Source organism: Ascaphus truei, chromosome 3 (assembly GCF_040206685.1).
Source record: "Ascaphus truei isolate aAscTru1 chromosome 3, aAscTru1.hap1, whole genome shotgun sequence".
Taxonomy (NCBI): domain Eukaryota; kingdom Metazoa; phylum Chordata; class Amphibia; order Anura; family Ascaphidae; genus Ascaphus; species Ascaphus truei.
In genome coordinates, this window is record NC_134485.1 from 9,057,716 (window position 1) to 9,072,551 (window position 14,836).

At 47.6% G+C, this 14,836-nt stretch overlaps 1 protein-coding gene across 9 annotated transcripts in view; it reads left to right on the top strand.

The window, feature by feature from the left end:
- The window catches only part of POU2F1 (POU class 2 homeobox 1), a 141,048-nt gene that overhangs the window by 115,025 nt on the left and 11,187 nt on the right, over positions 1-14,836 (top strand). For 7 of the 9 annotated variants that reach the window (XM_075593606.1, XM_075593608.1, XM_075593603.1 and 4 more), the window contains 3 exons: positions 6,604-6,688; positions 9,016-9,376; positions 14,034-14,122. In XM_075593606.1, coding sequence (XP_075449721.1) covers positions 6,604-6,688; positions 9,016-9,376; positions 14,034-14,122 — 535 coding nt within the window. Of the gene's footprint in view, positions 1-6,603; positions 6,689-9,015; positions 11,197-14,033; positions 14,123-14,836 lie in introns of those variants that run through there. The other 2 variants (XM_075593605.1, XM_075593611.1) reach the window with 2 other exon arrangements.

Sequence of the window (14,836 nt, forward strand, 5' to 3'; positions counted from 1 at the left end):
TTCTTTGCTAAGATAAAATGGGAAAAGTTATAACATCCGATAATTGTAACCACTGTACAGGCAAAACATGCAGTCGAGAGCAATTGTGTGTGTCATTCTGCCTGGATATATACAATTCCCATTTAGACGCGATGTCCTGACTGCCTCTCCCCAGCTGCCCCTTCTGAATAATCACTGTGTTTTTTTTTTTTTTCTAATATACATTGTATTGTAATAAAACCCTGGTTTAAATAGTCCTGGGGTTCTTTTAAAGGCCGATTTAAAGCAGCAAAATGTGAAAACGTCTGAGGGTTTTTGTTTGGTTTTTTATCTAAACGACATCCGTTCTTGATTATTAGATACTTACTGCATTTTTTATTCAACTCTCCATCCCATTTTTAATGAGTTTGTAAAGCATTCTTTGATTTCTGTAACGGGTTTAGCCACTTCCCCAGCAGTGCAAGATATTTGTAACACTTTCCTGTTTGTGATAAATTGTTGCCAATAGTTTGAGCTTTAAACTGTAACAATAGATCATGTTAGTAATATAAGGGTACATTGTAGCTGCTGAGTTAGTGACTGAAGCAGTCATGTTAGTAATATAAGGGTACATTGTAGCTGCTGAGTTAGTGACTGAAGCAGTCATGTCAGTAATATAAGGGTACATTGTAGCTGCTGAGTTACTGACTGAAGCAGTCATGTTAGTAATATAAGGGTACATTGTAGCTGCTGAGTTAGTGACTGAAGCAGTCATGTTAGACCAGGTCCCCAGTGGCCGCTGCGGTGCGCACTACAGCGTGCGTGTAGCACACCAGATACATACCTCTATCACGCAGGCCACCCAGTAGCTTCTTGTGTGGGCGCTTGTGTATCGCGCTGGTGCGGGTGCTGGCAGGGAAGACAAGAACTTAGTTTTCCCGTGCTGCGCCGCGATCGGCGGGCAGCCAATGGAAGATCAGATATGGCCGTCATGGCTGTGACGGGAGGGGGTAACCAGGCTCTCTATAATAAAGGTCGAGCCCGTTTGGTTACCCGTGCTCTGTGTATAAGGGTCCCAGAGCGTTAGCTCTTGGACCCAGTAACATTGTATGATCACATTGTACTTTCTGTAATAAAAGCATTTTTTTTTGTGTTTTCCCCTTTCCGGGCATGCAGTCAGGCAGGGGCTGCTAGTCTGAGTTTAAGGGGGTTTTTGCGGAGGAACCGTTGACAGAATGTGCCTAGGAGGTTGGGGTCCGGAGTTGCCGGTTTCCCGATAAAAATTCCCGGGAATCATGCTTGATTCTCGGATATGTGTAGGCACATTGTCCCGGCAATACCTCCCCTTGAAAACATGAGCGCGACTCACCACTAGGGTTCCCTGCTTCAGCACAGCCCAGAAAGGAGAATGAGGCACTGAGATACATATGTATTCCTGTAGCTGAGGGAATCCCAGCTAGTGCCAAGGTAACCCACAGCCAGTATATGGTTTGTGGGTGCCCAACCATATATAAGGTTGGGGGGGTTCGGGGGGGGGGGGCTCTTAGAGTCCAAACTGAGTCACAGGGAAAGTGTGTGGGGTGATAAGGCAGGCAGAAATAAAGAGATAACATTTTCCTTTTCTGTTCCCTGTACCCCAAGACTCAGAGTGTATTAAAATATACTTTAATATAGGGTAATATGTTTTTACATTCGGAACCGATGTCCAAACAGGCAGCCCGTGCAAACCCATAGGCGCCGGTATGTCTGCTGGACATCAGAGTTCAAAGCAGCCAGAGGATGCCCAGAGGTGTGAACAGCATTTGGTCAGCAGGGAAAGGTGGAGTACTAGGTCCGGAGATCAATGGCCGTCCTCCGGGATGCCACTTGCTCTGCCAGACCTAGTGGAGCCTGCCCAGCGGGTGGCATTGGGGTAACTGGGGGGGGGGGGGGGTATATGGCAGGCTTGCGCATGCCCCTTAGCTGTTTTGAATTTCCCGCTGGCCAGGCATTTCTAGCCGTCTCGGCTCTGATTGGCTGCTTGGAAAAGTTCCAACGCGTTGATTGGCTACTCAGTCTGCCTCTATTTTATGACTGAAGCAGAGAATACTATAAGAAGCCGTGAGCCAATCAGATTGTGTGTTCCCCTTGAGTCAGAGCCGAAATAGCGCAGGCATTTTCAAAGATGCTTTGTTTGTAATAGCAAAGCAACCGGCTTCGATTTTCAAGCCTGAAAAGCCTGCCCGCCCGAGACTAAGCCCAGCATTTTGCGCCCAAATTCTCAGAATCGAACGCAGCGGACGCGTCTGGGATTTTATGCTGATTTGGGTTCCAGGAGATCTGGGCTAAGTCCCGGTCAGGGTAAAACTCTCCCAAAGAGTTCCCTGCAGCTAGGAAAGTCTAGTTATCAACCCCAGCCCCAAAGTAAGGGAGTCTTTTCAGCTGTATTTTGTGTTTCACTGCGTGTAAGCGAATTTATGCCGAATAAATTACAATTTCTCTACCTTGTTTTGCTCAATGAAAGATCCTGGTAAAAAGGTGTAAATAACCTGGTCTCCCGTGACCATGGCCGTGCCCCCCTCCCTCCCCGCTCCCCCCTCCCTCCCCGCTCCCCCCTCCCTCCCCGCTCCCCTCTCCCTCCCCGCTCCCCTAAAGACCGCAGGTCGCCAGGCAGCAGTAAACACTGGGGCAGTATCCTTTGTCACACCATCAGGATTTGTACAGCTTTATAACAGGAGCAACAAACGGTTGGCAGCTTTCTGCTGGTAGATCATAGAGCTGGAACAGACACGTCCCACGCACTGTGCCACAGACAGGCTGAGGGTAGAATGTAATACATACAGGAGAGCTGGAACAGATACGTCCCACGCCCTGTGCCACAGACAGGCTGAGGATAGAATGTAATACATACAGGAGAGCTGGAACAGACACGTCCCACGCCCTGTGCCACAGACAGGCTGAGGGTAGAATGTAATACATACAGGAGAGCTGGAACAGACACGTCCCACGCCCTGTGCCACAGACAGGCTGAGGGTAGAATGTAATACATACAGGAGAGCTGGAACAGACACGTCCCACGCCCTGTGCCACAGACAGGCTGAGGGTAGAATGTAATACATACAGGAGAGCTGGAACAGACACGTCCCACGCCCTGTGCCACAGACAGGCTGAGGGTAGAATGTAATACATACAGGAGAGCTGGAACAGACACGTCCCACGCCCTGTGCCACAGACAGGCTGAGGGTAGAATGTAATACATACAGGAGAGCTGGAACAGACACGTCCCACGCCCTGTGCCACAGACAGGCTGAGGGTAGAATGTAATACATACAGGAGAGCTGGAACAGACACGTCCCACGCCCTGTGCCACAGACAGGCTGAGGATAGAATGTAATACATACAGGAGAGCTGGAACAGACACGTCCCACGCCCTGTGCCACAGACAGGCTGAGCGTAGAATGTAATACATACAGGAGAGCTGGAACAGACACGTCCCACGCCCTGTGCCACAGACAGGCTGAGGGTAGAATGTAATACATACAGGAGAGCTGGAACAGACACGTCCCACGCCCTGTGCCACAGACAGGCTGAGGGTAGAATGTAATACATACAGGAGAGCTGGAACAGACACGTCCCACGCCCTGTGCCACAGACAGGCTGAGGATAGAATGTAATACATACAGGAGAGCTGGAACAGACACGTCCCACGCCCTGTGCCACAGACAGGCTGAGGGTAGAATGTAATACATACAGGAGAGCTGGAACAGACACGTCCCACGCCCTGTGCCACAGACAGGCTGAGGATAGAATGTAATACATACAGGAGAGCTGGAACAGACACGTCCCACGCCCTGTGCCACAGACAGGCTGAGGATAGAATGTAATACATACAGGAGAGCTGGAACAGACACGTCCCACGCCCTGTGCCACAGACGGGCTGAGGATAGAATGTAATACATACAGGAGCGCTGGAACAGACACGCCCCACGCCCTGTGCCACAGACAGGCTGAGGATAGAATGTAATACATACAGGAGAGCTGGAACAGACACGTCCCACGCCCTGTGCCACAGACAGGCTGAGGATAGAATGTAATACATACAGGAGAGCTGGACAGACACGTCCCACGCCATGTGCCACAGACAGGCTGAGGATAGAATGTAATACATACAGGAGAGCTGGAACAGACACGTCCCACGCCCTGTGCCACAGACAGGCTGAGGATAGAATGTAATGCATACAGGAGAGCTGGAACAGACACGTCCCACGCCCTGTGCCACAGACAGGCTGAGGATAGAATGTAATACATACAGGAGAGCTGGAACAGACACGTCCCACGCCCTGTGCCACAGACAGGCTGAGGATAGAATGTAATACATACAGGAGAGCTGGAACAGACACGTCCCACGCCCTGTGCCACAGACAGGCTGAGGATAGAATGTAATACATACAGGAGAGCTGGAACAGACACGTCCCACGCCCTGTGCCACAGACAGGCTGAGGATAGAATGTAATACATACAGGAGAGCTGGAACAGACACGTCCCACGCCCTGTGCCACAGACGGGCTGAGGATAGAATGTAATACATACAGGAGAGCTGGAACAGACACGTCCCACGCCCTGTGCCACAGACGGGCTGAGGATAGAATGTAATACATACAGGAGAGCTGGACAGACACGTCCCACGCCCTGTGCCACAGACAGGCTGAGGATAGAATGTAATACATACAGGAGAGCTGGAACAGACACGTCCCACGCCCTGTGCCACAGACAGGCTGAGGATAGAATGTAATACATACAGGAGAGCTGGAACAGACACGTCCCACGCCCTGTGCCACAGACAGGCTGAGGATAGAATGTAATACATACAGGAGAGCTGGAACAGACACGTCCCACGCCCTGTGCCACAGACAGGCTGAGGATAGAATGTAATACATACAGGAGAGCTGGAACAGACACGTCCCACGCCCTGTGCCACAGACAGGCTGAGGGTAGAATGTAATACATACAGGAGAGCTGGAACAGACACGTCCCACGCCCTGTGCCACAGACAGGCTGAGGATAGAATGTAATACATACAGGAGAGCTGGAACAGACACGTCCCACGCCCTGTGCCACAGACAGGCTGAGGATAGAATGTAATACATACAGGAGAGCTGGACAGACACGTCCCACGCCCTGTGCCACAGACAGGCTGAGGGTAGAATGTAATACATACAGGAGAGCTGGAACAGACACGTCCCACGCCCTGTGCCACAGACAGGCTGAGGGTAGAATGTAATACATACAGGAGAGCTGGAACAGACACGTCCCACGCCCTGTGCCACAGACAGGCTGAGGGTAGAATGTAATACATACAGGAGAGCTGGAACAGACACGTCCCACGCCCTGTGCCACAGACAGGCTGAGGGTAGAATGTAATACATACAGGAGAGCTGGAACAGACACGTCCCACGCCCTGTGCCACAGACAGGCTGAGGGTAGAATGTAATACATACAGGAGAGCTGGAACAGACACGTCCCACGCCCTGTGCCACAGACAGGCTGAGGGTAGAATGTAATACATACAGGAGAGCTGGAACAGACACGTCCCACGCCCTGTGCCACAGACAGGCTGAGGATAGAATGTAATACATACAGGAGAGCTGGAACAGACACGTCCCACGCCCTGTGCCACAGACAGGCTGAGGATAGAATGTAATACAGGAGAGCTGGAACAGACACGTCCCACGCCCTGTGCCACAGACAGGCTGAGGGTAGAATGTAATACATACAGGAGAGCTGGAACAGACACGTCCCACGCCCTGTGCCACAGACAGGCTGAGGATAGAATGTAATACATACAGGAGAGCTGGAACAGACACGTCCCACGCCCTGTGCCACAGACAGGCTGAGGATAGAATGTAATACATACAGGAGAGCTGGAACAGACACGTCCCACGCCCTGTGCCACAGACAGGCTGAGGATAGAATGTAATACATACAGGAGAGCTGGACAGACACGTCCCACGCCCTGTGCCACAGACAGGCTGAGGGTAGAATGTAATACATACAGGAGAGCTGGAACAGACACGTCCCACGCCCTGTGCCACAGACAGGCTGAGGATATAATGTAATACATACAGGAGAGCTGGAACAGACACGTCCCACGCCCTGTGCCACAGACAGGCCGAGGATAGAATGTAATACATACAGGAGAGCTGGAACAGACACGTCCCACGCCCTGTGCCACAGACAGGCTGAGGATAGAATGTAATACATACAGGAGAGCTGGAACAGACACGTCCCACGCCCTGTGCCACAGACAGGCTGAGGATAGAATGTAATACATACAGGAGAGCTGGAACAGACACGTCCCACGCCCTGTGCCACAGACAGGCTGAGGATAGAATGTAATACATACAGGAGAGCTGGAACAGACACGTCCCACGCCCTGTGCCACAGACAGGCTGAGGGGTGTTTCTTTTAAAGTATTCTCATTTTGGAGGTTGAAGGTACGGTGTTTTGAGTGAAAATAAGGAATGCGCCAAGCAGATTTAAAATACATTGAAGTATTAAACACCTATTGTATATGAGTCAGCTGCTTAATGCTGGTACATGCTGCAAAGTAACAGCACCGAGTATACACGTGGCCCTCTTGGTAACATCGTGCCGTCTGATTTCTAGGTGGCCACTACAGCAACCACACTGACGGTAAACCCGATGCTGCCGCTTACTAGTGCTGCTGCGATAACCAGTTTCTCTGTCCCAGGTAAGAGACCTGCCGTTCCTGCCATAACCGCTGCCGCGTACGTGACACTGCTGTGCCTTTTCTTTGTATTATCTTGTTTTGTTTTTTTTTTTTAATTGACGAGTAATTGGCTTTTCTTAATTGCCTTCCGATAACACAATATTAATGTGTCTGTTATCAGCATTGCATTATGCAGGCGGTTTTTTTTTTTCCAAGATCCCTCAAGATCCTGTTGTGTAAAAAAAAAAAAAAAAAGTGTGTGTGTATAGCAAACGATTGTTTAATAAATAATTTGTTTAGATTAATTTCACACTGACACTAATTAGCTAATTTGGCGGTTTAGTGAAAGATAAGGAATGGCTCTTGGCCCAGAAAGATCCATGCTGGGTGACTTTTCTGTTTTATATTGTACCAGAGGAGAAAGCTCAGTAAGTGCATACATGGACTTGCCAATACAATCGTACTTTGAACGGAACGCACAGCACACAAGGTCCAAATGTGGGCAATAAATATGCCTTTCATCACTGCATAACCTGGGACAATAACCAACTACCCTTTTATATAGCAAAAATGCTGATCACCCAGGTGCCTAAAAACCCTCTTCTCCTCTTCCCCCCCCCCCCCCCCGACCCACACACTCCCACACACTCCCACGGGGCTGTGTACGAGGACTGACCTGTCAATCACAGTTGCAACATCAAAGCTGGATAAGGTGCCCTGGCGGCAGTGATTGACGGGGAGCAGAAGACAGAGGCTGAGGGTGGAGCTAGTTGGAGAGCTGGAGATAGGGCTTGTCAGAGCTCTGCTCCCATGATGGTGTGTGTGTGTGTGTGAGAGACACGGGGAGGTGTGTGTGACACGGGGAGGTGTGTGTGACACGGGGAGGTGTGTGTGACACGGGGAGGTGTGTGTGACACGGGGAGGTGTGTGTGACACGGGGAGGTGTGTGTGACACGGGGAGGTGTGTGTGACATGGGGAGGTGTGTGTGTGTGTGAGACACGGGAGGTTTGTGTGTGTGTGTGACACGGGAGGGGGATGTGTGAGACACACGGAAGGGTGGGCGTGTGAGACACACGGGGAGGGGTGGGCGTGTGAGACACACGGGGAGGGGTGGGCGTGTGTGACACGGGGAGGGGTGGGCGTGTGTGACACGGGGAGGGGTGGGCGTGTGTGACACGGGGAGGGGTGGGCGTGTGTGACACGGGGAGGGGTGGGCGTGTGTGACACGGGGAGGGGTGGGCGTGTGTGAGACACGGGGAGGGGTGGGCATGTGTGACACGGGGAGGGAGGGTTGTGTGTGACACGGGGAGGAGGTGTGTGACACGGGGAGGGGGTTTTGTGTGACACGGGAGGGGAGTGTGTGTGTGACACGGGGAGGGGGTGTGTGACACGGGGAGGGGGGTTTGTGTGACACGGGAGGGGAGTGTGTGTGTGACACGGGGAGGGGGGTGTGTGTGTGTGACACGGGGAGGGGTGGGCGTGTGTGACACGGGGAGGGGTGGGCGTGTGTGACACGGGGAGGGTGGGCGTGTGTGACACGGGGAGGGGTGGGCGTGTGTGACACGGGGTGGGCGTGTGTGACACGGGGAGGGGTGTGTGTGTGTGAAGGGGGGGGTGTGTGTGTGAAGGGGGGTGTGTGTGTGACACGGGGAGGGGTGTGTGTGTGTGTGTGACACGGGGAGAGGGATGTGTGTGACACGGGGAGGGGGGGTGGGTGTGACACACGGGGAGTTGTGTGTGTGTGTGTGTGTGTGTGTGTGTGTGTGTGTGTGTGTGTGTGTGTGTGTGTGTGTGTGTGTGTGTCACGGGGTGCATGCACTACACACGGGGTGTGCGTGTGCATTTGAAAAATTCTGATGTCATCCTCCCGTCTTACTTTTGGTCGTCATCTTGATCTTTTGATATCCCTCGGAATCCAGTAGAGTACCATCCCTGTCCAACGATGGTCATTTCTTCTTTCAGTATGTCCGGTTCGCTGCATTTCAATTTCTTCATTCTTGTGACTTATTGTGTAATCCCAGCATACATCTCTCCATACGTCCAATACCCAGCATACATCTCTCCATACGTCTGAGTCTGAAGATTCTATATTGTCTTAGCATTTAGGGTTCAAGTTTCACATCTATATGTGATCACGGGCAGAATACATGGGTCAAACACTTTCCTCTTGAGGCACCCTGGGAGGTTCCCTTCCAAGTTTGTGTAATTGTATAATATACATTGTGTAATATACATTGTGTGTGTTGAGATGACAATAGTGCAAGATGTAGTAGTGTAAGTTGGTTAGTTCTATATGTTCTTATCTGCTCCATTTAATGTTGCCAAGTTGGTTTTCGTCCTTAACCAGACTTCTTTTTAGGCACAACAGGAACTCCGTCCGCCAACACAGCAACTGTGATATCCACAGCGCCTCCAGTGTCCTCTATCCTGACCTCGCCGTCTCTGAGCCCTTCCCCGTCAGGCTCCGCCGCAGCCGCTTCAGAAGTATCCAGTGCAAGCGAAACCAGTACGACGCACACCACCTGCACTCCGCTGATCTCCCCACTGAGCTCCGGCCAAGTCATGGTGACCGCGTCTGGAATCCACAATGCGGCTGCCACAGCATTACAGGGAGCGGCGCAGCTGCCTACCAACGCAAGCCTTGCTGCCATGGCTGCTGCAGCAGGATTCAACCCTGGACTGATGGCACCCTCACAGTTTGCAGCTGGGTAAGAGGTCCAGTCTAAACAAGCCAGGTCCCAGCAATATTTACAGCCTGATATCTGGGCAGCTCGCAATACTAAGCGTTAAGAAGCACTCTTGCCCAGCCCATAGTTCCAGGGCAGTGCAGAACAGGTCAATGTAAGGACACGCAAGGCCCCACAATAAGTGTAAAGAACGCACATAAGTCTCTAGTACTCACAAACGTACAACTACATTGTAATAAGCATCATTAAAATTGTATTGAAAATATCCCAGCACAAGTTGGGAAAGGAAACTGGGACAGAAACCTTATGAAAGGGGCGTAACGGATACATACCCGAAGGACATTGGATCCTTTTGGATTAAACAAGGGTTTTGTATTTTCTCCCTTCATAGGCAAATGAGATTTAGTAGCAAGAACTACTGTACATCCTGTTATTCATAACGGACTATTCATTTATTGTCCTGAGACACTGATTATTGCTCTATAATAATTGTATAGTACTTGCTGCTGATGCTATTATTTTATTGTATTTCATCTGTATTGAAGATTAAATACAAAAGTAAATAAAGAATGACGGACAAAGAATCACAGTAATCCATTTTAATATTAAAGCAGAACATATTGATCATTTCAAAGGTTTATATAACAAAGAATGTTAAACTAATATAAGGGGAGTAGCATCTATCTACCATTACTACGGTGTATTACTAAATCTACTCTAAATACAGCTAAAGACTGGAATGTATTTTGTTATCAATCGTATTTTCTAACCACTTCAGTTAATAACGTTTTAATCCATGGATGTACTTTGGAACATCTACCTAATGAAATTGTACTCAAACATCATAAACTATATCTGGCCCTACGTGAAAACGAGCGGTAACTCTCAATGTGTTACTTCCTGGTAAAAACATTGTTATAAATAACATCTGTTTATTGGGAGACTCATTTATTTTAAACCTACGTAATGGTAATAAGTGACAGCCATTTAGTTGCTATGACAACGTTTGCGACTATTTAAACTCCTATCTGTTCGGTGCTCTGGCTACCTATGAAGAAATATCTTCTGTGATGTGAAACGTACATCGGTCCGGCTACCTGCTGGCGTGTAAGCTAGAAGGGAATCTGGGGTCTCCGAGTGGTTATACCAACAGAGCGCAGTTACTTTACCCAAGGCTTACTGTGTAACCCAGGGGTGCTCAACTCCCGTCCTCAAGCCGCCGTAACATGACCTGGTGGGGGGGTGCGGATATCCCAGCTTCAGCACATGTGGCTCACTGATTGAGACACTTGTGCTGAAGCAGGGATATCCTGAAAACCTGACCTGTTATGGGGGCTTGAAGACTGGTTGAGCATCCCTGGGGTAACCCATTAGAAGGTTTTTGCCTTGGTACTTGGCTGTATGATCAGAAAGAAGAATATAGAGGGCAGTTCTTAGTAACGATTATTCTATCTACTCTACCAACTCTGTCTCTTCCCTTGCTACCTATATAGACACGGGTTTATTTAGCTCCCGGGGTTTATATTAACTTGGTGGACATTTAATTAAACAACTGGTACTATTGCTGTTCTATTGAAGCACTTTTCTGAACTTTAGTGTAGCAATTTCAACAATTGAGCGTTGCCGTAATATGCTGCGATTATAATATGTTACTACCAGATGCATTGATGGCCCATTGAAACATTTTATTGCTAGAAGTACAGTATGTAATACTGGGGGTCTCCTTTCAACTGCAAAGTACAGTATGTAATACTGGGGGTCTCCTTTCAACTGCAAAGTACAGTATGTAATACTGGGGGTCTCCTTTCAACTGCAAAGTACAGTATGTAATACTGGGGGTCTCCTTTCAACTGCAAAGTACAGTATGTAATACTGGGGGTCTCCTTTCAACTGCAAAGTACAGTATGTAATACTGGGGGTCTCCTTTCAACTGCAAAGTACAGTATGTAATACTGGGGGTCTCCTTTCAACTGCAAAGTACAGTATGTAATACTGGGGGTCTCCTTTCAACTGCAAAATACAGTATGTAATACTGGGGGTCTCCTTTCAACTGCAAAGTACAGTATGTAATACTGGGGGTCTCCTTTCAACTGCAAAGTACAGTATGTAATACTGGGGGTCTCCTTTCAACTGCAAAGTACAGTATGTAATACTGGGGGTCTCCTTTCAACTGCAAAGTACAGTATGAAATACTGGGGGTCTCCTTTCAACTGCAAAGTACAGTATGTAATACTGGGGGTCTCCTTTCAACTGCAAAGTACAGTATGTTATACTGGGGGTCTCCTTTCAACTGCAAAGTACAGTATGTTATACTGGGGGTCTCCTTTCAACTGCAAAGTACAGTATGTAATACTGGGGGTCTCCTTTCAACTGCAAAGTACAGTATGTAATACTGGGGGTCTCCTTTCAACTGCAAAGTACAGTATGTAATACTGGGGGTCTCCTTTCAACTGCAAAGTACAGTAACATAACAAATCTGGTTCCCTTGTCATTTATAAGTACACCAATCATGTTATTACAACAATATATGAATATTGATTGGACACTATTATTGAGTGACTTTATTTAGCTATCTAGATTATCAATAGAAGGAATATAAATACCAGGCCTTTAAATTTATATTTCTTATTTACACACTATTGTTTTAAATATATTAACTAAAATATTCTTTTAGGTTTATTTCTAGATTTAGCCCAACTACATTGTAATAAGTATCATTAAAACCACAGTACGTTTGTGGTTACTATAGATTTGTGTTTTTCCTTACACTTCCGGTGGGGGCTTGAGTTCAGATATAGCCGTGATCTGTTCTCCTTACATTTTTGTGCCCTACAATTGTGTTACCATCTGGTGTATATGAAAGTTGTATCCGGGGAACCTTTTGCAAATGTCCTGTCCAAGTGTTTAATGCATGGGGTTTTGGTATGACTGCTTTTACACAAATTATATTGTAGCTCAACCATTATTTATTTATTTTTTCCTTTCGTTTCTCCACTCTTTCCCACTGTAACACTGTGCCACCCATTGGCTTCTGTAATTGGCATGTATGTGTTTTTAATCTGTTTGTTCACACATTGCTGAAGACCTTACAGTGCACTGCTATGCAATGTTACTTGTTAATGTGAGCTAATCTGCATCCCTCTGTTACATAGAAAAGTATGTATACTTTTAAACCTTTTCGCGGCCCGTATAATTTTTAATATACCCTGTCATGAGGACCGACCTACCAGGGGATCTTATGATGTACTGTGTACACCATGCCATTAAAGCTAAAACAAATTAGGGGAGATTGTGACTTGACTGGAGCCCCCTCAATTTCCGGTCACTTCAGGGGGGTTGGGTGGGAGCGTTTGTGACCTTGTATTCGCTAACCAAATCAATTCCATGGTTGCGGTCTTCCAGAAATGAAAAGGAGAGTTCAATATCGTTCTAGGAAGAGGGCGCAAGACGGTACAAAACTCCGCCAGCAGTCCCCCTCAATGCATCTTTTGGATAGTCCCTCATTTCACACCCTAAACAGTGGAGAATCCTGTAGTCTTATTCCAATAAGTATTCCATGCACGAGGTTAGGAGCACACGCAGTACTACAGTCCTGCCACGCGTGCACATAAGATCAAGTACCCAGGATGAGACTTGTATCCAGGCACTGCAGTGGTCTCTTTGACGAAACAAGATGTTTATTGGAACAGGATGAACGTTTGGGTCCAGCAGAGGCCCGTTGCAATAACCAGAACATACGGATTTCCAGAAACCGTGCAGATGGGCCCAGGCAGAAACTTTCTCTGAGGCTTTCTTTTTGTACACAGAGTTGTATCCCCATAGTGAATTTATACAAACACAAAAAGCACAGATCCGTGTGAAAGCTGCTCGGCTTATGATATTGATCTATATGAGTTAAATGGCTTTGCTATTTTCAGGAACTCTGGCCTCTAAGACCTGGCTTTTGTTCGTGTATAATAACCTTTCCCCAAATAAATCACTGGTGCGGATACATTTACACATGTCCTTACAGGTTGCTACAGACAGAAATATTAACACGGTAACATTTTAGAGCCCATTTACCATTCATACTGATGATCAGGTCTAATAACTATTGATTGTGACAGTGGATTAAAAACGGTTACTACCATATTGAAGTCAAAGCTCTTGGATTTCGTACCTATACTTGCATGGTCCTGCAACGTCACTCTCTCCTGGCGCTCTGCTTGCGAGGACTGGAGTGAAGGTTACTTTGTATGCTTGGCTGACAAAGCGCAAAGTTTGGGAGCGGCCCTGAAACAATTGGTTTATGACGCTTTAAATCAGCAGTGCATTGTTGTCACTTTAAAATGGGAAACTGCTTGTGCTGTGGGCTATTAGTGTGTGCTGTGGGCTATTAGTGTGTGCTGTGGGCTATTAGTGTGTGCTGTGGGCTATTAGTGTGTGCTGTGGGCTATTAGTGTGTGCTGTGGGCTATTAGTGTGTGCTGTGGGCTATTAGTGTGTGCTGTGGGCTATTAGTGTGTGCTGTGGGCTATTAGTGTGTGCTGTGGGCTATTAGTGTGTGCTGTGGGCTATTAGTGTGTGCTGTGGGCTATTAGTGTGTGCTGTGGGCTATTAGTGTGTGCTGTGGGCTATTAGTGTGTGCTGCAGTCTTCATGTACTTGTAAATGTTGTATTTGTTTTTCTGTTGTTCACAGAGGTGCCTTATTCAGTCTCAACCCAGGGGCACTGGGCAGCGGCCTCAGCCCTGCGCTGATGAGTAACAGTACACTGGCAACAATTCAAGGTCGGTGAAATGAGCCAATATTGCCGAATATTTGTTTTCCTCGCCCATGTTCATATTAATGTGTGTGTGTGTGTGTATGTATGTATATATGTATTTGTGTGTGTGTGTGTGTGTGTGTGTGTGTGTGTGTGTGTGTGTATATATCTATCCAACACAACTGAAAATAGAACTGCTTTATATGATGGTAAAAGACCATGTCTTGCGCCCTGAGGACAGCTCCTTTGGGGACGAATCCTTGATCCATGTTTTCTGCTCTCCTATATAAACTATTAATATTTTGAATTGTGCTAGTCTTTTTTTTCCCAATTTTGATATTACAATACTGATCTGGTAATAGCTAGCTTATTTTTCCAAGTGTGTGTCTATGTTCTTCCATGGCTACATACAGCTTGGTAATACTAAAAGGTGTGTGTCTTTATTAATAATAACTTTATTTCATATAGAGCTTTTCTTTCAATGGGACTCAAAGCGCGTCACAATTACAGTAAATCGCGTGGTACGCAGCACATAGGAATCTTTACAGACATAGTCCCTGCCCAGATGAGCTTACAATCTATATCTCCCTGAGCCTCGGGCACCAAAAACAAAGTGATTTACCCAAGGTCACAAGAAGCCGACACCAGGATTTGAACCAGACTCCCCTGCTTAAAACTCTTGTGTGTGTGTGTATTCACATGGTATGAAAAGTACCCCATGTACTGAAACATAAATATT